Raw genomic sequence first — 21,474 nt, forward strand, 5'->3', positions numbered from 1 at the left:
CTCCAAACGTATGCCAGCCCTTCCCCTTTTAATCCTCTTCCTGGACCTTTTGGGTTTCTCATGTGCCTCTAGACATTGAGCAACGACTTGGTCAGCTGATTTCAAAAGGAACCTTGAACCCTTGCACTTGGGCGGCCGTTCAAGTGACAGCTTATTCGCAATGAAAGCAATGGTTTTATTTAAATTTGTAGAGCAGAGTCTCCCAGTACGGGATGTCGCGCCAGTTCCCCTTTACCAGCAGCTTTCTAGTTCCTCAGGTTGAAAGTCAAGCAAGAGAAATTATCTCGTAGTTGAGGCCATTACAAAGTTGTTATTTTGAATGTTGCAGCCTACCGTTAAATATGCTCTCTTCCTGACGTAAATAATCAGTACATGAAAATAATCAAATATTTGTTCAATATACTACTCTCACGGCTCATCTTATAGTCAAGGGATCGTTTACTGTAGGTAGTGAACAGCATCTATTCCCGTTATCAATGGAAGAAGCAGCTGGCGGATTCAAAATGCACTAGACCCAATTGAGCTCAGTAAAAACCAAGGCCAGACCCTGGTCATTCGCCAACCTCCCCGCCACGATTATCATTCGCCGAACCGACCGGCAGACCGCCCGTCCATATCGCATCATCTGGCTGCATCACCTATCATCGTAAGGTCGGCTCATCAACCCAGAGAGCTGCCTTTGACACAGCTCTACTACTTTTATCTACTACCACCTACGCCTCGAAGCACGAATCAGTGCTTCAACCTGTCATCTCAAGATGAGGATCTCATCGGCCTTAGTTACGCTTGCCTTATCGTCTGTCGTTGCCGCTCGCTCGATCTGGCCGGGAGGCTTGACAGAACAGACTACTCCTAGAATCCAGGGCGACTTGTCTGTTCCTGGTGAAAACCCGTTGGAGTTTTGCCGTGACACTGGAGAGGATATCTTAACTATCGAGCGCGTCAACTTGACTCCCAACCCGCCACTACCGTAAGTCGGGTCTTGACCACGAAAGTTTATATCTCAACTGCTAACCTTGTTTTCCCTCATTTAACAGTGGCCAAACCTTGACCATTGAAGCTGCCGGCGTCTTCAGCGAAGATATTGAAGAGGGGGCCTACGTCAACCTCCAGGTCAAATATGGCCTTATCCGACTGATCAACCAACGCGCCGATCTCTGCGAGCAGATCAAGAATGTCGACCTCGAGTGCCCGATCAAGAAGGGCAAGACGGTTCTGACCAAGGAAGTCGAGCTTCCCAAAGAAATCCCTCCGGTAAGGCATTTGCTGCTCTTTGCGCCAGCTGGGAAGAATTACGCTAATCGTGGTTTCAGGGAAAATACACTGTTTTCGCCGACGTCTACACCGTTGATGACCGGAAGATTACCTGTCTTACCGCAACTGTCGTCTTTCCCCGATGATGGGTCATCCGGTTATTGGATCCCGAATCCTGGACCTGGCGTCTAATCTCAAAGTTGATACGACATTTACGAAGGACGATATGAAGGGGATAGCCACTGTAACATGGTCCCTAATCAGGTGATCAAACACCTGCTGGACATGTAGAATATGTTTTTGTTTTTTTCGCAAATACTGTTTTGTCCAAAGCCCAAACATGACGGCTCATTGCATCTCTTGTCTGCAAACGCACATTGTAACGTCTAAATGGTAGCATAATTGTACTGCATGATATTGTAACGTCCAAACGTTAGTATAATCATAATGCGCATGGATATTTATACGAAGATGACGAAATTACAAAATCCCGCACGCTCATTTCTAACAATCAACTCGAACCCTCTCCCATGAGCAAACTAATGCGGACAAATCCATTCCTCTAAGATATCTACTCTCCAAAAAGCCGTCTTACTCTGCGGAGAACACTGTCTTTCTCCGGATCGTACGGGTGATCCTTTGAGGGTATCTCTAACAGAGCTGGAAATGCAGCAGTATATGTGTCCACGCGATGTCGTATCCGTTCCGCAACCTAAATCCGTGCGGGTTAGCTCGATGCTTCATACGAGCGCAGCTAGTTTCCTTCCTTCCTTGCTTGCTTTCTTTCTTCCTTTGTCTTTTTTTCTTTCCCTCAATAGTATGTATATTCACAAAAACCAGGGTACGCAGGGTAGGGCACAAACATGTTGATTGATGAGCACAATGGCAATATCTTTGCGCTCCTCTGTGAAATTATCAAAGGCGGCTTCGATCGCGGCCGTTTCCGTTTTCTGATCCACGACAAGGAAATTCTTCTGCGAGTCCGGCGGCTGCGTTACATGCTATTTTCCCATCGAAGATTGTAACTTGTTAGCTTTTGATCCTTTCATCCATTATATGTTCTTATCCGCTTTATACGCATATCCGCTTTTTTCAACGCGACATATTTCCAGTGGAACGGTGTCGAAGGATTCAACAGGAAGTAAATGCTTCCCCCTCAAAATTCAACACGCACAAAAAGAAGCGAGAAGGAAAACGAAATGAAAGCAATGAAGATGAAAAGGAGGAAAAAGGGAGAGAACGTACACCAATACCAGCGAGTAAAAGCCCAGTCACGGAATCCTATACATATCCTGTAATCAGCATGCATTCTTTTTTCTTTCCCTTTCTTTTCCCTTCCTCTTGCTTATTTAAACAATCGCGGTCCATGACGTCGAGGTATGTTCATATAGCTTATAGACCGCGAATGACGCTCGCGAGTTGCCAGAGCGCGAGTTGCCAGAGCGCGAATCGCTCTATCCTGATGAGACAAGAGTTGCTGGAGCAAGCGTGTATATCGACCTCGGGCGTGATAGAGGATCATGTAACCGAGGACAGCGGAGTTATTGTGGGAAGGGAATTATACCTCATCGCCAATGACTGCAAGGAATTGGCGGTCCTTGTTGGAGGCAGTTGGTGCCGCCATGATTTGAGGATCTCGAGAGCGCTGGCGTGCAGGAAATTCTCCGCGTGCGATGCCGAAGTGAGTACTCGAAATGGGTCAGGTAGACCTGCGACGATAACGAATGATTGTGTGGCTTACGGTGAGAGAAGGTTGTAGCCTGAGAGTGAGCTGTGGCTGTATTCCTGGGTTTAGATTCTAGTGCAAGTGGTTCATAGAGGTTGTCCGAGCTCCTGCTGCTAACATCACGACTCACCGGGGGGACCCTCGTACGGCGGTTCCCGAAGTCGGGATAAGATAACTGGCTACGGCGGGCACAGTGGTCCATTATTGCTCCGCGACGAACTCGGTTATGAGATCACTGGATTAGCAGAGAAGTTCGGTCCAAGCTATGACTGGGGCTTAACTGAGTTAGAGTTGAGATAAGGGTAGCTCTCAGGCAATGTACGCTTAATTAATTAAAGCGGAACTCTTACTTGGACAAACGTCAACAAGAGGCTTGGAGATATGTCAGCGAGAAGTTTTTCCTCTCGTATATCAAATATTTTATGGGCACGTATTTTGGGTCATTGGAGCCAAATCTAGAATATACTACATTTGAACCGCTGGTATTTACGTATCCCATCGTGAAAAATGGGGACTAGTAACCTATTCACAGTGCCATCTGTACTAATAGCTGCCCCTGGGCATCCATTCGAGGCAACCCTCTACAATTCATCTCTCTTCTGGCTCCCAAGATGGGGGCGAAGGCGATAGAAGCCAATTCCATGGCCAGTAACATTGGCCTTCAAGGTTCCCTGCGGCTGGATCGTCGTGGTGTATTTGCCCAACAATGCGGTCGTATTCTTTGCGAGACCGTCTGCATAGGACAACTTGGTTGCATTGTAGGGCAGGGAAACAGTGCCGTTCTGTAGCGCTGTTCCATTGCTGTTGAGAATGAGGTTTGCGGTGTCATCGCTCATGCGGTCGGCCCAGAGATCATAGACATCCCATGCCTGAGCAGAGTTTGGTTTCCCGCCGGGGCCTTCGTCACGGAAGATGTCTACAAGGGTTGCGTTCATTATCCGTGCGTTATTGCCAGTGTTGAGCAGCGCTACAACATAGTCTCCATAAGCCAATTGACCACTCCACAGCTGAATATCACCTTGGCCGTATTCGTCAACATCCTCGACCGGGTAGCGCCACCGCCGCACGGCGGATGTACTAAGCGGATCTTGGGAGATGGCAATCACGGCAGGATTGGCGAGGATGGAAAAGCTTGACGGCGAGAGGCTTCTTATATCATTGCCCATAATTAATGGTGATTTGACCGCGGCCCACATACTGAAATGGACGACGTATTCCGAATCTGTCATACCCCCGTTTCCAACCTCAAGCACTATGCAATAGTTAGCGGCTGGTATCAACACAGTCGAGTATGGAGAGAACCGTACTGTCAAGGTCATTCCAAGCGCCAGGAATGCCCTTGTCAACAAAAGAAGTAACCTTGCCAAGGATGTTCATTGCTGAACAGTGGAAGCCAGCTAGATCGCAGTTGTAACCCTCATCAGGGCCACAAGGGCATCGAGCATCTGGTCTTTGGAAGGAATCGCCAATGTCTCCAGATATTCTCCAGGAATTGGCCACCGTCTCGGCCCACTTCCATGGGTAATCTTCGCCCCAATTGCACATTGAGTAGAGAATGGGTCGTCCAGTTGAGTTGAGAGCCACACTCATCTTTTTGTATCGGTTATATGTGATGAGTGGGGTTCCCGATTGGCCTTCATTGAAGCAATTATCATACTTTAGGTAGTCCACGCCCCATGAAGCGAATGTCTTTGCGTCGACGTCTTCATGACCCAAAGAACCAGCTATGATTTCGCCATGTCAGCGACGAATAGATCAAGCCAAGGTACTTGAACAATCACTTACCATACTTTCCACATGTAAGACTTCCAGCATCAGAATACATACCAAAGCGCATGCCGCGAGAGTGGATTTGGTCCGCTACATCAGCCATACCATTTCTGGATTCTTCTTTAGCCCAATGATCACAATATTTCAAATTTGGGAAACGGCTTACGGGAAACGGGTGGTGTTATGCTGCAATGAGCCATTCTCCGACCTGCCGGCCGACCAGCAATCGTCAAGGAGGACATAAGTATATCCCAAATCTCTGAAACCAAGACTGACGAGTTTGTCTGCAGCACCGAGAATGAGCTCCTCTGAAACGTCACAGGCAAAAGCATTCCAGTTGTTCTATGTTGCCCAAGTCGTTAGACAGCTGTCAAAACTTCGCGTAGTAGTATAGTTTACCCAGCCCATCTGAGGGGTTCGAGCTAAGCCATTGTCGACCCCAAGTGAAACCCTAACGAAGAATGCCGCCGCAGCGATGGCGGTAGCAGCGATCCGAGCCATAATGATCTTGATTAATGGGAACAAAGCTGTGGATGATCAAGCGTTTGGAGGGGGGTAACAATTAAGCGTAATTTATATTATGCTGGAAGCTCTTCAAAGCGGGATGAGGGTCATAGCGCAACCGTTGTGTCAGCATTCGGAAAAACCTCATATTGGGTGTGAGGTTCTCGGATGCTCCTTGTGTCTACATGGGAATGGTCAGCTTTGTGAAGCTTTTCGTACCAAAGAATCACCGGTGCCTGGATAATTACTGGACCAATCGGGCCATCTAAGCCCGGATAAACACGGGAAATGACGAGGGATCGGCTGTGGGGAGGCGGGGGATGTGGGGACGGAAATTGCCATGTGCGGGGGGGAATTAATCCGTTCATTAAAAGGACGCATGGTTTGGATCGAAAATCCTCCTATCAGAACTCGTCCATCAATCAACATTGCACCTAGTCTTGCCTGAAAGAGCTTGTTTGTGATAGTTCTCATGATTTTTGCTAGAGATATTCCGTATATTAGACCCCAAACTGGAAAATCAAATAATCTCCTCGCCAACCACAGAGCTGTGATTTTTCCGTGTGGAGACCCATAGTTGGGCGTTCCCCACTGTTTTATGCATCTCCAGATAAAGCCACTATTTTGCTCGTTGATGTTGGCCCGAACCCTGTTTTACGTCCATCCGATGTTCCCGCATTGCAGCCTAGCGTGAAAACTAGGTAATATTGCATGTCATGTTGAGATGAGAATCGAGAGCGAGACTCTTAGTCTTTCCTACTTACGCTAGAATGGCATGACTGACGTATGAGAAGACCAAGGCACGCGGTGACGTTCCGGATCTTCCGCGGCTCATAAAATATCGTCCTTCTGCTTTTGGAAAGGGCCTGTAAATCTGACAACAAATGCATAATTCTGTTGATATCAGGTCCAGCGCCAACAACATTATCTGCATGACTCAGTATCTACCCCTGAAAAGCTACCTGGGAATGGTGGGTAAAGGTGGAGCAAAACACTTTGAATTAAGACTATAAACTTTGTTGGTGGTGTAGTCTTTACGACCTGGCCATACTCCTGTCATGGACCTACGAGCATTGTCTACCCTCCGATATCGGTTTATCATGGCAGGTAAATAACTTGTAAATCACTTTATGGTCGCCCGGGCCGAGCCTGTACGCTAGGGGTCCTAATTGGAAGAAAAAAGTATTGATCATGTTACTAGGTAGTGAAAGTATATGGCTATCTGCTGAAATGCAGCCTAAGAAGCCCAGTAGACTTTTTTTTTTCTCCTTTATGTCTTTGCCAAAACACACACACCCACCCAGCGGACCGCCCCTCCCAAGTACCAGAGAGTGTAAAAATGCTTTCCAGGGTTACCTAGGTCCTAGGTTAAACACTAAAGCAATTTCACCTTCTCGGAGCGGGATTGGCAATTATCAATCCAAGAGTCTTCCTGGTCCGGATCCTGGTAAGGGTTGCCGTTGTTCAAGACCAGGTAGCCCGAAGACGCGGGCGTGCCACTGTCAGTATCAAGAACATTGAAGCAATGGACACCGGTATTGGTCCACTCGTCGTTATCCATATCCTTCTCGATTGTGTCGACAACATATGATTTGGAATCGTCGTCATTGATCACGCCTTCGGCTCCTTTGTCCTCATCGTGGTAAAGGTAATCACCATAAAGGCCGTCGTCGTCCGACGCTTCCTGGTTGTCCTGACGTCGTGAGAGGGTCGAGTTGCGAGGGCTGACCGAGAGATGGTGCATGGAAGCACCGCCTTTGGTGGTATGTGGCTGATAGTGGACCTGGAAGCAGCCTGGGTCGAAGCAATCGTTGTATCCTACTAGCAACGGAATGCCGGCATAGTTTTCCTTCATCACTGAAGTTGCCGACTTTCCTTCGATGCGTGGAATGGTGTGAATCATATTTGAAGCAAGCCGGAGATCCATTTCTTGCCGTGCAGCCAGCATAGCATTCGTATTGAAGGCTTTGTAAGCCCCATATACGAGCGACATGACGAGTCCTCCGACCGCTACGGCACAAATCGCTGCTTTGGTAGTCGGCTCGATGTCTGCAGCACAAGCCGTCTCGGCGACCTTCTCGAAACTATTTAAAATGATGCTCAGCAGCCCTATGTTCACACGCTTGACCAATTCACCCTGGTCAAAGTGTTCGGCCACAGTCCCGGCCGCACGAATGTCTAGAGAGGTCGTTGTCGGAGCAGCTATGGCTATATGAGCGATTGATAGGCATAGCAAAGCAACAAGCCCACTGCCAATATGAATTTTATGAGAAAGCATGGTGCAGGCTCTCGTTCGAGCGGCGGTTGGGAAATGTAGGTGGTAAGAATCAATCTTATCAGAATGATGCAGGTGATTGCCTGAACACAGAGCAAAGTGTTTTTCGACCAGCTGCTTGGAAAGAATAAGTTCTGGCACTTCATGCTAGGCAACCTGGAGAGAAACATTGATTAATTATATATTGAACAATTCCAAGACGTTGCATTCCGCGGTTGTATTTACTGCGGGGTTTCAGCGACTCCACTGCGTTTGAGGTATCTTCTCTTCGGGAAGTTTTGAGCAGAACAAGGATTTCGGAAGACGATTCAATACGAGGTTATTAGATTTTGATGGATCGGTCAGTCGATTCTTAGACTAGAGGTGGAAGAGCATGCGATCCAAACTCCTCATATGACAAATATAAGGATTCCTTGAAGATTGAAACCCCATTTGCCAGCAGCCTAAAAAATCTTAGATAATAAGTGGAGTTGTGGGTCAAGCTTCAAGCCTTGACCCCGGAAGTTTTTCGACAATTGCCCTCTGACACAATGTATGGATCCATTCTTTGACTGATGACCATGTCCCAGATGGTGATGCTGGCCGCATGACGAGTGCTTTCAGCCCGGTAATACGATCGGGCTGTTTGGCCCCCACAAACCAACACTGCAGCATAATCCTGGGCGTTTCGGGCCGCTGAGTCGCAACCGAGGAGAATTGTACTCTAGTTAAGAAACCCCCTGTAATCCATCTATTCCGCATGTATGGCATTACCTGCATTGTTCTGCCAAAATCTATTATATAACCGTAATTCTACCGACCTCACCATAAAAGTCTCGGTGACTGGGGTTCCGCTCGTATTGCCCAACCATGATTAATGGAACGGGCTTCTCCGATCCGTCGTTAACTCCAGTTTGCGGTTCCCTCAAGATCCCCCGGAGAATCCTCCGAATTAGCGGCACGGAAACTCCACGGTCCCGCCGATAGACTAAGAAGCATAACTAGACTTCGTTGATCACCTGCCTACTCCGATAATATTTTTTAACGAGAGCAGCCCGAGGTGTTTACTCCCCTCTCTCAGTCAACACAGCCGAATCTCGAGAAGAGAATAACCTTTGCAAGCTTTTGCAGTTATAATCTAATTCATATTGCAAAATATGCTGCGGCTGAGACCTGAGCAATAACATTTGAATGGAGATTTTTACGTCTATATAACACCAAAATGGGGCTAAAATTGCATTTGTGGGGGCGTATTTGGGAGGCACGCTAGGCTATATCCTAGAGAAGTATTCAAACAAAAATGGAAAAGAGGGAATCAAACTAATCTTTCCCAAGGAAGAGCTACCAGTCTCAAAGTCATCCATGCTGGTTTATTCCGTACTTTATGGATGGCTTATGCTCTCTGTACCTCCAAACCCTGAGATCCTTACACTTGCCTTGGAATAAGACCGTGTGATATTCTGCTCTGCAATGTCATGGTCATAGACTCATAATCTACTCATATAATCCCCCTGCATGCATTGAGATAGTCTGCCATATTGTGGGTCGTCTCATTGAGGACTGTATCATTGTGGAAACACTTGCACGGGGGTTGTTCAATGGTAAGACATAACATCTGGTCACTGAGAGAAATCAAAGTCAATACGAGCCTATGTTCCTGAAATCCTGGTTCAACTAGTGACTTGACAGCATTATTAGATTGTAGTTTTGAATAAGCCATCACTGAGCAGCTCAAGCACCTGTCTATGCTACGGCTAGTGGCTTTTGAAGGTGCTAAAGGCAGGGTTAAGGAAAATAATTATTGGTCTGGTTCTGTTGAGAATGAAACTTATCTAAATCATTTCCATTTGTCATAAGCCAACTTGTCGGAGCAGAGATCCATGATAAAGCTGTACTTGATTTCATAGCTAATTACCAGATATGCCAAGAATCCAAGATTGAATGGTGCAAGGAAGCCATTGTCCGGTAACGGACGTAATGATGGTAAGGACATGCATAATAAGCCTGAATTCCTTCCGTCAGAGGACAAGCAGACTTTGCAGGACCGATTCTTATCAATATCATTTAATCCACTGATAAAAAAAAGTCAGTCAGCTGGATTTTCGACAACATTTTATCATTGTCAAATGATCAAATCATTCGAAACCCTTACCGCCCCAAAGTCTACAATCAACAGCGGCTTGAACCCATTGGAATATTCCACTGACGATCTGTCTGCCAGAAAAAGCCTGTGGAAACACTATCAAGCCTTGGTACATTTTGCTTTTGTGTGGCTGTATATCTCTTGTAATATCAAACGAATGAATTGTATATTGCTGAAATCGTATGAAAAGATTCGAGAAAATATATATTTGAAAGTATAGACATAGGATAGGAATTAGAATTATTATCCACTAGAAATGAAGAAGTATTGCAATAAGAACTATTTATGAACAAGTAATATTTTTCTCTTCATCTTGTTGTTTATAATGGAAGGGAGGCTTCAGTTGCCATATAGTTCAGACTTAGCTCACATGGGCGCTAACTGATTCGCTAGCGTCACGTCCTACGCATCGGAAAGCTCCTTCGCCGATGATTATCCGAACAGCTCTTGTTTACACGCAAAACTAAACACTGACATTTGACATGTCAAACGGGTGATACGTCTCTCTTCAGAACCTGCTTCTGCAGCGAGAAAAACAAAGAAAAAATGCCTCGTCTAGTACGGCAGAGGCCTTTGACCGAGCGAATCAAATCCTACTTGAACCCGCTCGATCTCCTACTATGGCTCTCCGAGGAGCTCAACTCCAACGACTGGGAGCAGTTTCAACGGGACTGGGGAATCCCAATAGGGCTTGGGTTGAATATCGTCATGATGATAGCGAAAGCCAACAGTGGAAGCTCCAGTATAGGAACAAGAGCGGACGACGTCTTTGGCGACGATGGGAATGGTAGCGGGTGGCTACGCTGGCTGGTAAATCACCAAAAACCTAACAAAGACGCGATCGATTGCGATGCGATGCGTTGCGTTGCAATGATACATACTGACACGCAATCCAGGCAACCTTCATAGCACATTCTCTCACTCTATTCTCCCTGCTCAACGCCTTCTACACATTCGCTCGCAAACGGCACTACCGCCTGTTCGAATCCCCCATCGACCAAGTGCCCAGCACCCCCTCCGCGCATCGCGTCCGTGTAGATTCGTCTCCAGTCTCGTCATCCCCCTTACGCTTCCTATCGCAAATGATTACCGTCCCTACCGCTGCCTCCCGCGCACATCCAGACGCGACACGCGACGTATGGGAGCTGGCCATATGGGATCCCACACCAATATGCCTGCGCCTCTTCTGCGTCTTCAGCCCGGGCCATGTCCTGATCTACTCTCTTTTCCTACCCGTCGCAGACCACGACCCGAGACCCAGCACGACCGTGCTTACCGCCATGGTTCTCACGGGCCTACTCTCAGCGCAGCTCCTCTTCCTCCAGTCGTTCTTCTCCCAGCAGTCAAAAGACTCCGCGCTCATCCACAAGGAAGTCCTTCACGAATACGACACCAAATTCGTGCACCCGCGCTTGACCCCGCAAGTGCGAGACGTTGGCACCCAGTATACCAGTACTTCCATAGCCACCGACGCCAGTAATTCCAAGTTCAGTATAAAATACGACCTGTACAACAGCGTAGACGCCTCTCCCGCTACCACAATCATCAACCGCGGGTTCCAAACAAACCCGAATCCCAATTACGCCAAGCACGTCGATCCAGACGGCGTCGCCGCCGCCTCATCATCATCATCTTCTTCGACATTTCCACGCAGCTTCACATCAGGCCAGAGAATGGGCGGCTCGTTCGCCACGCCCGGCCGCCCTGGTCCTGGTCGGGACCATCCATCTTCATCCTCTTTTACGCCCATGCGGAATTACAATAGTACCGCGATGCGTCAGCCCCAGTTCCGCCCAGTCCCAAGCGGTGGCGACGGCGGAAGTCTCGGCGTATACTCGCATGCACAGTCTCCGTTGCGGAAATCTGCCGTCACTCAGCATTTGGCGGCCCCTCCTTCTCTCGACGAAAACAGCGGGCTTAATCGGAGTAGAAGTATGCATAATCTGCATCGCTCGAAGCGCGAATCAAGTCCGCTGAAACGCGAATCTAGTCCGTTCTTAATGGATGGACGTGGCCGTTCTGGATCAGGTTCCGGTTCCGGTTCAGGATCCGGCTCAGGATCAGTATCAGGATTAAGTCGGCGATTACGTCTAGATCCGATGCAGGCAAGACGAGAGACTGGGAGGTTTTAGACCTTTGTCTTAGAGTCCGCTAGTACTCCCTCTTCTTTTCCCATTCTTTTTTTTTTTTTTTTTTTTCATTCATGCTTCTTTGCGGCATACATTGTTGACAGACAGACTTGGATGTCTTACAAAGACAAAAGATATACATCTTACTTTTGTATCAATACCTCCTTTTACCATGGGTCTAGGCGCAGTGCGCTTCGGAAGTCGGTCGGATCGTTTTTCTTTTGGCGTTACTGGGCGAATGGGTATAGATGAGCATTCACTTTCACTGGCAAATATATATCAATATACGAAACGAAGATGTTTTGTGAGAAGTCTCATTCCTTTGGTTTATTTTTGATGCTGTATGAGAATCATCTCTTCTCTAGTGCTAACCCTGTCCAACCCTCTCCTTGTGATTTCCCCCTTGATTTCCTCCTACAACTCCTCTGATAGCCTAGGGTTGGACATTCCTTAAAGTCCCAATTCCTCCAAGAATCGCCCAAAACCACCAAATCCAACTCCTAACAATGAATAAGAAGAAATGCAAAAAGTACCGCCAAGCCGTACCACGAGTGGTCCCAGCACACGAGCAGTCCCAATATGAAGACTACCCGGTTCTTATTCGGCACCAGGGTCCGGGACATCCAGTCTGCCAAGTCCGTACTGCTGTTGCCTTCCAGGAATTGTGGAAGACGATGGTGGGGGAATAGGGACGAGACAGCCGAGGGTTGTTGATGTTGATATGGGCGATGGGGATGTGGGCTCATCCCGAGCGCTGTCCTGGGGGTGCCGCTTGCAAGTTGGGTCGTCCAGGCCGCAGGGGGTGGTGGAAAGATCGGCCTGCGCGGGAATTGAAACCCAGGTGGTGGGATTGGCAGCACAGGATGTATTGTTTCCTGTGCTGTCGATGGCAGTGGAAGTGGTTTCCGTGCTGGGACCACTGCCTGGTCGGTACGTGTGGTTGTGGTGGCTCCCCTCTGCCCGCCCAAGTGATGGGGAGGGGAGCGTTTGTTGCTGTCTGGGCTTGGTGCCCAGACCGTGAGCGTGTCGTCGCTCCTCCGTGTTCGAGGCTGACCGGAAGCCTCTAGTGGTGGTTGAAAAGCCTAGAGAAAAGAGTTAGACAACGTCTTGAACGCGTTGGAAATAAATGGGGGGTGTGTGTGGAAGACTGACCCTGGCCTCTTCTCGTGCCGACGTTGCACTTTTTTTGGTGGTCTTGGTTGGGTGGCAGTCTGGTAATATCTGTTGGAGTAATTGTTAGCGTCTAGCTTGTGATTCGGTTTGGAAACGAGAGCAAAATGAACGATGATATAAGAGGGAAGATAATATATATTAGGGAATATGAATAATAGGAAGATGATATACTAAATGTGACTTACCTCGGCGCCGCGCCACCCAGCTTTCAAGTCCTGACAAGGACGAATATTCTTGTTGACGTAGTGTTGAATCCAGGCCATCTTGCTGAAACGTCGAGCTTGCTCTTGAGGATCGAAGACTTTACCAGCAGTCTTCATTTTTTTTTTGTAAAAGGACTTTGCCTTTTTTTCTTAATAAGAGCGTATGGTTGGGTGGATATCGAGGTCCCAGGAGTGGCGGAGATTTGGCAAAATGCAGAGGGGCAGTAGTGCTAGTCGAGCAGTACTGATGTCAATCTGATGGTGTAAAGTAAAGCCGGAAGAGAGTCCTTCGTCGGAGTTTGTCGCAGGGTTTTGCTCGAGAGAGTAGTGCCGGGCTCTTTAATATATTAAAGAGTTGCTGTTTGTAGGAAAGGGCAGTACGGGAGCGAAAAATGCGGTGGATGGTGTGTCGGAGACTAGACCGAGTCTCTGAGGGTATTTTTTGTTTTCTCTTGTACCCGCCAGTGGCAGTGCCAATTTCTTTCAGAGAGGAAAGAAACTATGTTTTTGTAAGAGCGGGAGTGCCGGAGCAGGGAGAGAAACTGAAGTAGAAAGAGGCAGGAGATTGTCTTTCCGAAGATGTCGCTTGCGCTTGCTGATGCTTGTCGCAGGGTAGTGCTGGCTTTCAATAGAAGAAAGAAAAGATGCTTGTAGGAAGAGCAGTACCAAAGAGGCAAGAACGGAAAAGAGTGGAAAAGACAGCTTTGAGAGGCCAAGATGGGAGGTGCGAGTGATGCTAAGGAGGGAAGGAGAAAACTGGCAATCCAGCGACGGGGGGCATGGTTAAATACCCATTTTTCCAAGGCCACAAGGGTGCGCAGAAATCCATGAAAGGTTTAGCAATCATTGCAAATAATTTGTTCAAGTTGAGGGAAATGATGATGTGTTCAAAAGAATGGTATCCAATTTGTGATAGTTTGAGAAGTCAATGTAGCAGAAGAGCGGGTTCGGAGAACCTTTGTGTATAAGTTGTAGAAAAGGCGGTGGTACTAAGCTATATCAAATGATGGTGTATTTGAAGCTATTCAAAATCAGAAATAATGCAAAGAAAAGCCATTCATCATGTGATATGGTCGGGAAAAGTGCAAGGCATAGATTTCTTAGACGTGTGGTAAAAGCAGATTAGACTCGCCTGAAGGAGGGAAACTTGTCAACTTATACTGCGATCAAGCAAAAAGGCGACGTTATGTTGGTTTAGTTTTGAAGACTTCTAGGCCTGTATTGGGTGGGTTTCTTCTTGGGTGTAATTTCCAGATAGGTTGAAGTCTGAAGGAGGAAAGACTGTGTATAATATACCGTTTAGGGCAAGCACGCGGGTGGGATGGGGGTGACGTTGAAGCCAGCGGGGACTAGTGTGGGGGTTTCGCACTAGTCCAGTTTGGCGACCCCGGATTTTCTTCAACTTTGGGGTGTGGGGGAGGAGGGGGGGGGGAGAAAGAAGGACGACGAACAAATCCCCATGAGGGTTGAATTAGACTCTCTTTGACCAATGTGTTGCTGGCATCACTCTGAAAATTGCATTATGCGCAATTACTGCTGTAGAGTCCACGTTGATCCCGGCAATACTTTTCCGTGATCCGTGGATTGAATCACATAGACCCCCACCGAGGGGTATCTCGCGTCAAAACAGCCCGAGAATATCTAGAGTATACGCAGTCGACAACAATCCATGACCATATAATACTCTTCCATCCCAACATGACCAGACTTCTAGTACTCTGTCCGCTTGCACATCAATTACATTATATCCTCTATTGTAAAGACTCAAGTCACCTCAAGGAATCTACATAATATACCTCATTTCTCTTCAATACGTGCCTAAGTTACTTCTGCATATCTAATTCACAATGGTGACAATAACGAATACATACTCCAGGGACATTAGATTCCCAGTATGCTCTTAGTAAGCCCTCGAATTGTAAAAATGTAAGCATCTAACGTACTCTAGACATCCCTCGACAAAACCGGATCCGATGCCATGAACGCAGCAGGCGATTACTCTGCTGCCTACTGCATCATCGAAACCGATTCAAACCACAAGGGTCATGGCATGGTAAGACAACTTCTCTTGGCCGTCATCAAGATTGCTTCCTTTTCTCCTTGGACCTACCACAGCATGATCGGCCATGCATAGAAAAAAAGCCTCTGAGCTGATAACACCTGGATCCTTGAACAGACCTTCACAATTGGTCGCGGCAACGAGCTTGTCTGTGCAGCCATTGAGCTCCTCGCCGAGCGAGTCAAAGGTCAAACACTCGAATCTCTCACTGCCGACTGGGGCAAAACATGGCGCTACCTCGTCTCCGATTCGCAGCTTCGCTGGATCGGCCCAGAAAAGGGCGTCATCCACCTCGCCCTCGGGGCCGTTGTGAATGCACTGTGGGACCTGTGGGCCAAAGTCCTAGGAAAGCCCGTCTGGCGCATCGTGACTGAGATGTCGCCTGAAGAATTCGTTCGCTGCATCGATTTTCGGTACATTACCGACGTGATTACTCCTCAAGAAGCCATCGACATGCTGCGGAAAGCGGAGCCAGGAAAAGAGCAGAGAATTAAAGAAGCAGAACATAACCGCGCCGTTCCCGCGTATACGACTAGTGCAGGATGGCTAGGATACTCGGAAGACCGAATGAAGCGCCTCCTCCAAGAGACGCTGGAGAATGGGTATCGCCATTTCAAGCTAAAAGTCGGCACGAGCCTTGAAGCGGACCGAAAACGTCTAAAAATTGCGCGAGACGTGATCGGATATGACAAAGGAAATGTCCTCATGGTGGACGCAAATCAGGTATGACCTTCATACCTTGCATGCCTAACCTCCAAGTTGTGTTACCATCCAAAATACCATTTGTACCTTTCCCGTCGTTTAGAGATATCTTCCTAGAGCTTGAACTGAAACACTCATGTATCAACAGGTCTGGTCCGTCCCCGAAGCCATCGAATACATGAAAAGCCTGGCTGAATTCCAGCCCTGGTTCATCGAGGAACCAACCTCACCTGACGACGTGCTCGGGCACAAGGCCATCCGGGATGCGCTCAAGCCGTACGGCATCGGCGTAGCCACGGGCGAAATGTGCCAGAATCGTGTGCTGTTTAAGCAACTTTTGTCAATAGGTGCTATTGACGTTTGCCAAATCGATGCCTGCCGTATCGGCGGCGTCAACGAGGTCCTTGCCGTCTTACTCATGGCCAAAAAGTATTACCCCTAATACCCCCTTACCCCCGCTATGCAATGGACATCCTCTTACCCCAGCTGCCTTACGCGATGAACAACGCCCTAATACCCTTCCCGGAAGGAAGCGGATATAATTCAAAGGAGGAGGAAAAAAAAAAAGAATATGACAACTAACGCTTTTTCCTTAATTGCAGATTCAATGTCCCAGTCGTGCCGCATTCTGGGGGCGTCGCTTTACCAGAATACACCCAGCACCTCTCCACGATCAACTACGTCTCCGTATCGGGCAAGCTCTCAGTGCTAGAATACGTCGACCATCTGCATGAACATTTCCTGCATCCCGCGGTGATTCGTGAGGGGTACTATACCACGCCTACGGAGCCCGGGTATAGTGTGGAAATGAAGGCAGAGAGTATGGATCGGTACACGTATCCTGGCGGTGCAGACAGCTGGTGGAGGAGCCCAGAAGCAAAACCTATCATTGAAGGCGAGAAATTATAAATGAGACATATGCTAGAAGATGATATACGACTACCGTTTGACGGCAGTCAATTTGATTCGTCTATACTGAAGATGTTTGGCAATATAAAATGCTCAACGCGGCCAGTGCTCTACCGCGGCGTGAAAATAGCAAATGAAATCTGAGAGTACCGCACATTTTTGATTGATATAGTCCTAACTAGTCGTACAAAATCTTTTTATGGAAAATAAAAGCAAGTGTTTAAATCTCCCTGATCCGAAAGAAAAAAAAAAGAGAATAAGCTGTATCTCCGTAGTCGACATTGAACTAAACGCGCCGTGAGCGATCAAAGCGCTTCTGTAATAACAAAGGCGATACCCGTCACACGAGAAAGGTGCAAATTATGATAATCGATAGAATCGGACAAAGAGGGTTTATGTCGACAGGCCTCTCTTCTCGCTTTCCGAAAAGAAGATGATCATACGCCAGAGTTTCTTCACCAGAGCCTCTGCTTCCTCGTCGAGTGGCTAAAGAACAGAATGAAATGTTAGCAAGCGGTGCAACGAGCTGCAAAATTTATTGACAGGGCATGGAAACGAAGAAAGAAAGGAGATACATAAAAGGAAAACGAAACATAAAGGAAAAACGAAACATAAATGAAAAACAAAACAAAAAGGAAAAAAAAAATGCAGCAATCGCAAGAGACCGGAACGAACGACTTACGCCTTCCAACTGTTCAACGAGCTCCTGAGGACCGCCGCGTTTGCGAATATGTTCCTCGACGACCTCGACCAGCATCTGTTCCTGCACGCCGAGGTACTCGACAATCTTCTTCTCGACAAATGGCCTAAGCTGTTCAGTGAGGACAGATTCATCCACAAACTCCCACTTGACAGGCCAGCTCCAGAGCCCGTCCTTTGTGGTCGGGATGTCTGCAGCCAATTGGCGAACAGCCTGGGTGCGCTCTTCCTCTGTGAGCCCGGCGGCCTCGGCGGCGGAATCGAACGTAATAGGAATAAGCGTGCGCTTGGTGGTGGCGCCGGCTTCTTCTTCGTCCTCGAGCAGGCCTTCGACCTCTGCGACGGTTCGGCGGGGGTGCGCAGCCTGTTGGGCGCGCTGGGCAGCGGCGCCAAGGGAGAGCTTGAAGCGCTGGGGCTCGCGGGGGCGGGTTTGTTGGATGTTGGTGTTGTTGTTATTGTTGTTATTGCGCTCTTCCAGCTCTTCTGCCTGGCGGGCCAGGAACTGATCGGCCATGCCGCGGGCATGCTCTCTCTTCTCCGAGTCGCGGATTCGTTCGCGCTCTTCTGCAGCGCGGTCGCGGTCATCGAGTTCGGCTTCGCGTGTGCGGAAGGCGGCGCGGTTGCGGATCCAGGTGCCGCGATCGGCGTAATATGCTTCCGCCTTGCGAGAGGCCTCCTCGTCGTCGTTCCATTCCCGGAGGCGTTTGGCAATGGCGTCCTTTTCGACCTGCTGCTGGGCGGCTTCGTCCTTGTCGCGAGCCTTTTCACGCTCGACGGCTGCTGTACGACTTCGTTCGCGGTTGAGCCAGCGGCGTTCCTGGTCGAGGTATTGTTTCTCGAGTTCCGCTTGGCGTTTCTCTTCCCGTCTCCGCTCGAGTTCTTCGTCGCTGGCGTCGGAGTCCTCATCTTCCCGGTTTATCCAGCCTGCATCTGCAGCGCCGTTGACGCCGGCACCGTTAACGAACGAGACGTTCTTTTGATAATCACGTCCAAGCTGTTGACCACCTTGCAATCCCTTGGGCCCGAGCGGTGCGCCGTGTACGCCTCGGTCTCTGGGACCGACTGGAATGCCGTTTGCACCGCCGGCTGGCCCACTAGGGGCGCCCGGCGGAGGGGATGCGAGGCGATTTACTCTGGATCCACGTGCCCGCTCCATGGCTTCCATTTCCTCCTCCCGCTTCAAGCGTTCCATATCGCGGCGATTGCTGCGGTCGCGGAAGGCTGCGATTTCTGCTGCTACCGTCTCTCTCAATTCCGGCGGGATATCCGCCAACTCGTCATCCATCGTGAGCGGGATCGTCACCACTTCCCCTTGTGTCCCATCGGGCTTGGTCTCCCCGTTTTGCATAACACTGTCTCCATTGCCGTCGACCGCGGCATTTTCATTCGTTTGAGCCGGTGCAGTAGGATAGAAGAACTCGTTGAGAACATTCGATAGAGTCTCCCGTGCATTATCAAATCGTGCTTGCAAGGCGCTCGGATCTTGTTGACCATTTGTCGCCAGGTGCTCTTCCAAAAAGTTCAATGATTCTTCGTCGATGATAATCTAGAAGATGCTGTTAGTGACTCGTTGATGAGAATATAATCTTTCAAGCATCCTTACCAGCAACTTGCTCTGTTCAATCTCTTCCTTCGGCGTCTGCTCCTGATCAGCAGTACGAGGAGACTGCCGGTTGACAGGGACAATAATGTCCTTTAAGATCTCCACAGCTACCCCCAAGCTTTCAATGTCGTCATATTCGGCGAATCCGAAACGGCACGGCTTGCTGTCAGCATCAGTTGCCCTGGTCCACTTCCGGAGAGGACCCGCAGATCGTAGTATTCTCTCAATGCCCTCATCGCCGTCGACTCCTTCAGTGATACCACCAACAAAGACTGTCCGGACGAGCTCTTCCTTCGTCGGGGGCACGAGAGCCATCATACTCTCCCGAACCGCCTGCCTCTGTTGTTCCATTCCTCCTGCGCCCAAACCAGGCCGTCCAGACATACCTGCGACGTCGGCCGCACTCTCTTTTCTCCCTGGACCGCCAGCCAAAGGAGTCGCCGGCTTTGATGGTCCGGTCGTACCCAGTCGAATGACTGGCGCAGAGAAATTAATGTTTGGCATGTTGGGAGGCGGTTGGAAATTCGGAGGGATGCCACGGCCTCCAGCAGCCTGAGGAGCAGCTGCCGGCGCCATGCCTGGCACTGGTGCAGTTCCTGGAGCCGCGGCCATTCCTGGTGGCGGAGCTGTGGAATTATCACATCAGAAAATGGCCGTTCTAATGTATGAGAATCCAAGACAGAACTTACCCATGCCTGGAGGACCGCCCATGACGGGCGGGGTCCCAGGCTGTCCAGGAAAGCCTGGGAATCCCGGAGGACGACCATAAGCCGGAGGTGCTGCCTGCGCATTAGTGCAAAGTCGAGCGTAAAGGTGAGATTCAGGACTGGTGTTCTCTGCGAAACAAAGTCGCAAAAAATGCTTCAGGTGGAGGGATGCTTACCGCCGTATGGATTGTACATTGCGCTCTCCTAAACAGTATTATTCGACAACAAGAAAGAAATGCTTCTGCGAAACAACAGACTGGCTAAAGTCGCACAAACCCCTAGTGATCTGCTGAATCTTCACACCTCCCTCTTTAATCACAGGGCGTCCTTGAGGTAAAGCCGTTACAAAGTGAAGCTTCGCGCAGCCGCGCTTAGGCGCGAAATGCGAAACCGAAATAGGAAAGGGCCCAAAGGGACTCATCCGCCCAGACGTAGAACCACCCCCAAAAAGTTCATTCTGCGGGTTAAGCCGATTGATCAATCAAATATACTCTTGCGACGATTGAACGCTTTCAACGGTGAGACCCGAAAACCCTTTCTCAGCTCAATTTGGGGTTCTGAGCTCACATTCAGATAACCAGTCTGCGAGATGGAATTGAAGCGGGTTGGAGATGCCCTTTTCCGGGCCAGAGGGTCTCCTCTCTCTGCGCTGCTCACTCCCGCACTTTGCGCTCGATCATCATGGAGAGCTAATATAAATGCCTGGAACCCATTGCGAATCCAAAGCTCTTCCGAAGTCCAGCGCTCTTTCACTAGCAGCTCGCGATGTCTTCAAGAAGGCGGCTCAACTCCCAATGGCCCCGTCGAAACCACCAAAGCAGATGCTGAGAAGAAGTCCGCGGACTCTCCCGAGCCGGCTGGCAAGGAGTCTAGTGAAGACACCATCAACAGTCTTCTCGCTGGCATGACACGGCCGGCTTCAAACACAGCGAAAACAAGCCGTTTCTCCTCTCCAAACGCACAGGCCGCGAATCGACCCGGAAACTCGGCTTCCGATATGAACGCTGCCATGAGCCAGTTTGGCACATCCCCTCGTGGACGCGTGGATACCTCCCGCATGCTTAATCCGTTGCCATCCGATCCTTTCAACCCTATGTCCATCTCCCTCGGCGAGCCGCCGAAGCCGCCTGCCATGCCTCCTCTGCGACTCGGCCCAAGTCTTGGACGGAGCGTCGTCATTGAACCGTCAAGGGGCATCGATTTAGCCCGCGGAATCAGACTTTTGGAATTGAAGTGCAACAGAAATGCCGTTAGGCAGGACCATAATCGACAGCGCTTCCACGAGCGACCGGGCTTGAAGAGAAAGAGACTCGCAACCCAAGTGTGGAGAAGGAAGTTCAAGGAGGGATTCAAAGCTACAGTGAGGAAGGTTCAGGATATGCGCAAGCAGGGATGGTAGAAATGCACGCTTCAGAAATTGATTTATTGGCAACGTGGGCTCCAGAGAAGAATCTGGCTATTTTCGTCAACAGAATCGTTCTACTGCTCTGAGGTCGCAGGGTTATACGCGGCCCCTTAGATGTTTGGTATATGTGTATTATAGAGCCCTATTATTAAAGTTATATGGAGCATTTCAGCGTTTCTGGTTAAGACTATAAGTCGTCCAATGTTCACACTAGACATAATCGCCAAAGTAATC

At 49.1% G+C, this 21,474-nt stretch overlaps 9 protein-coding genes across 9 annotated transcripts; 4 read left to right on the forward strand and 5 right to left on the reverse strand.

Moving 5' to 3' along the window:
• Positions 1 to 758: 758 nt before the first annotated feature.
• L228DRAFT_236519 (putative phosphatidylglycerol/phosphatidylinositol transfer protein) lies at positions 759 to 1,400 on the forward strand (the record flags this gene model as incomplete). Its single annotated transcript, XM_018330836.1, has 3 exons — positions 759 to 970; positions 1,038 to 1,254; positions 1,314 to 1,400. 3 exons carry the CDS (start codon positions 759 to 761, stop codon positions 1,398 to 1,400), a joined length of 516 nt encoding a protein of 171 aa, XP_018190973.1.
• A 258-nt stretch (positions 1,401 to 1,658) lies between these two features.
• Positions 1,659 to 3,066, reverse strand: L228DRAFT_244257 (vacuolar ATP synthase). Its single transcript, XM_018331877.1, has 4 exons — positions 2,819 to 3,066; positions 2,500 to 2,535; positions 2,118 to 2,255; positions 1,659 to 1,966 (listed from the first exon to the last, which is right to left on the reverse strand). The coding sequence occupies exons 1-4, from the start codon at positions 2,876 to 2,878 to the stop codon at positions 1,826 to 1,828; spliced, it is 375 nt and encodes a 124-aa protein (XP_018190974.1). The 5' UTR covers positions 2,879 to 3,066; the 3' UTR covers positions 1,659 to 1,825.
• Positions 3,067 to 3,402: 336 nt separating this feature from the next.
• Positions 3,403 to 5,268, reverse strand: L228DRAFT_227344 (glycoside hydrolase family 27 protein). The gene is made up of 5 exons (XM_018330448.1): positions 5,150 to 5,268; positions 4,917 to 5,092; positions 4,766 to 4,860; positions 4,288 to 4,704; positions 3,403 to 4,232 (listed from the first exon to the last, which is right to left on the reverse strand). Exons 1-5 carry the CDS (start codon positions 5,249 to 5,251, stop codon positions 3,562 to 3,564), a joined length of 1,461 nt encoding a protein of 486 aa, XP_018190975.1. The 5' UTR covers positions 5,252 to 5,268; the 3' UTR covers positions 3,403 to 3,561.
• Positions 5,269 to 6,629: 1,361 nt separating this feature from the next.
• Positions 6,630 to 7,532, reverse strand: L228DRAFT_265890 (hypothetical protein; the record flags this gene model as incomplete). The annotated part of the gene is made up of 1 exon (XM_018334780.1): positions 6,630 to 7,532. The coding sequence occupies one exon, from the start codon at positions 7,530 to 7,532 to the stop codon at positions 6,630 to 6,632; it is 903 nt and encodes a 300-aa protein (XP_018190976.1).
• Positions 7,533 to 10,119: 2,587 nt separating this feature from the next.
• Positions 10,120 to 11,812, forward strand: L228DRAFT_258851 (hypothetical protein). The gene is made up of 2 exons (XM_018334112.1): positions 10,120 to 10,461; positions 10,548 to 11,812. Exons 1-2 carry the CDS (start codon positions 10,198 to 10,200, stop codon positions 11,781 to 11,783), a joined length of 1,500 nt encoding a protein of 499 aa, XP_018190977.1. The 5' UTR covers positions 10,120 to 10,197; the 3' UTR covers positions 11,784 to 11,812.
• Positions 11,813 to 12,198: 386 nt separating this feature from the next.
• On the reverse strand, positions 12,199 to 13,410 carry L228DRAFT_76286 (hypothetical protein). Its single transcript, XM_018336837.1, has 3 exons — positions 13,139 to 13,410; positions 12,933 to 13,001; positions 12,199 to 12,862 (listed from the first exon to the last, which is right to left on the reverse strand). Exons 1-3 carry the CDS (start codon positions 13,271 to 13,273, stop codon positions 12,281 to 12,283), a joined length of 786 nt encoding a protein of 261 aa, XP_018190978.1. The 5' UTR covers positions 13,274 to 13,410; the 3' UTR covers positions 12,199 to 12,280.
• A 1,438-nt stretch (positions 13,411 to 14,848) lies between these two features.
• On the forward strand, positions 14,849 to 17,005 carry L228DRAFT_244261 (mandelate racemase-like protein). Its single transcript, XM_018331878.1, has 5 exons — positions 14,849 to 15,048; positions 15,105 to 15,209; positions 15,333 to 15,938; positions 16,066 to 16,346; positions 16,520 to 17,005. Exons 1-5 carry the CDS (start codon positions 15,004 to 15,006, stop codon positions 16,824 to 16,826), a joined length of 1,344 nt encoding a protein of 447 aa, XP_018190979.1. The 5' UTR covers positions 14,849 to 15,003; the 3' UTR covers positions 16,827 to 17,005.
• L228DRAFT_258854 (hypothetical protein) lies at positions 16,976 to 20,149 on the reverse strand. The gene is made up of 5 exons (XM_018334113.1): positions 20,012 to 20,149; positions 19,818 to 19,907; positions 19,129 to 19,754; positions 17,509 to 19,071; positions 16,976 to 17,312 (listed from the first exon to the last, which is right to left on the reverse strand). The coding sequence occupies exons 1-5, from the start codon at positions 20,028 to 20,030 to the stop codon at positions 17,220 to 17,222; spliced, it is 2,391 nt and encodes a 796-aa protein (XP_018190980.1). The 5' UTR covers positions 20,031 to 20,149; the 3' UTR covers positions 16,976 to 17,219.
• Positions 20,150 to 20,278: 129 nt separating this feature from the next.
• Positions 20,279 to 21,456, forward strand: L228DRAFT_280668 (hypothetical protein). Its single transcript, XM_018335807.1, has 2 exons — positions 20,279 to 20,353; positions 20,417 to 21,456. The coding sequence occupies exon 2, from the start codon at positions 20,425 to 20,427 to the stop codon at positions 21,232 to 21,234; it is 810 nt and encodes a 269-aa protein (XP_018190981.1). The 5' UTR covers positions 20,279 to 20,353; positions 20,417 to 20,424; the 3' UTR covers positions 21,235 to 21,456.
• Positions 21,457 to 21,474: the final 18 nt, after the last annotated feature.

This window comes from Xylona heveae (assembly GCF_001619985.1).
Source record: "Xylona heveae TC161 unplaced genomic scaffold L228scaffold_2, whole genome shotgun sequence".
NCBI lineage: Eukaryota > Fungi > Ascomycota > Xylonomycetes > Xylonales > Xylonaceae > Xylona > Xylona heveae.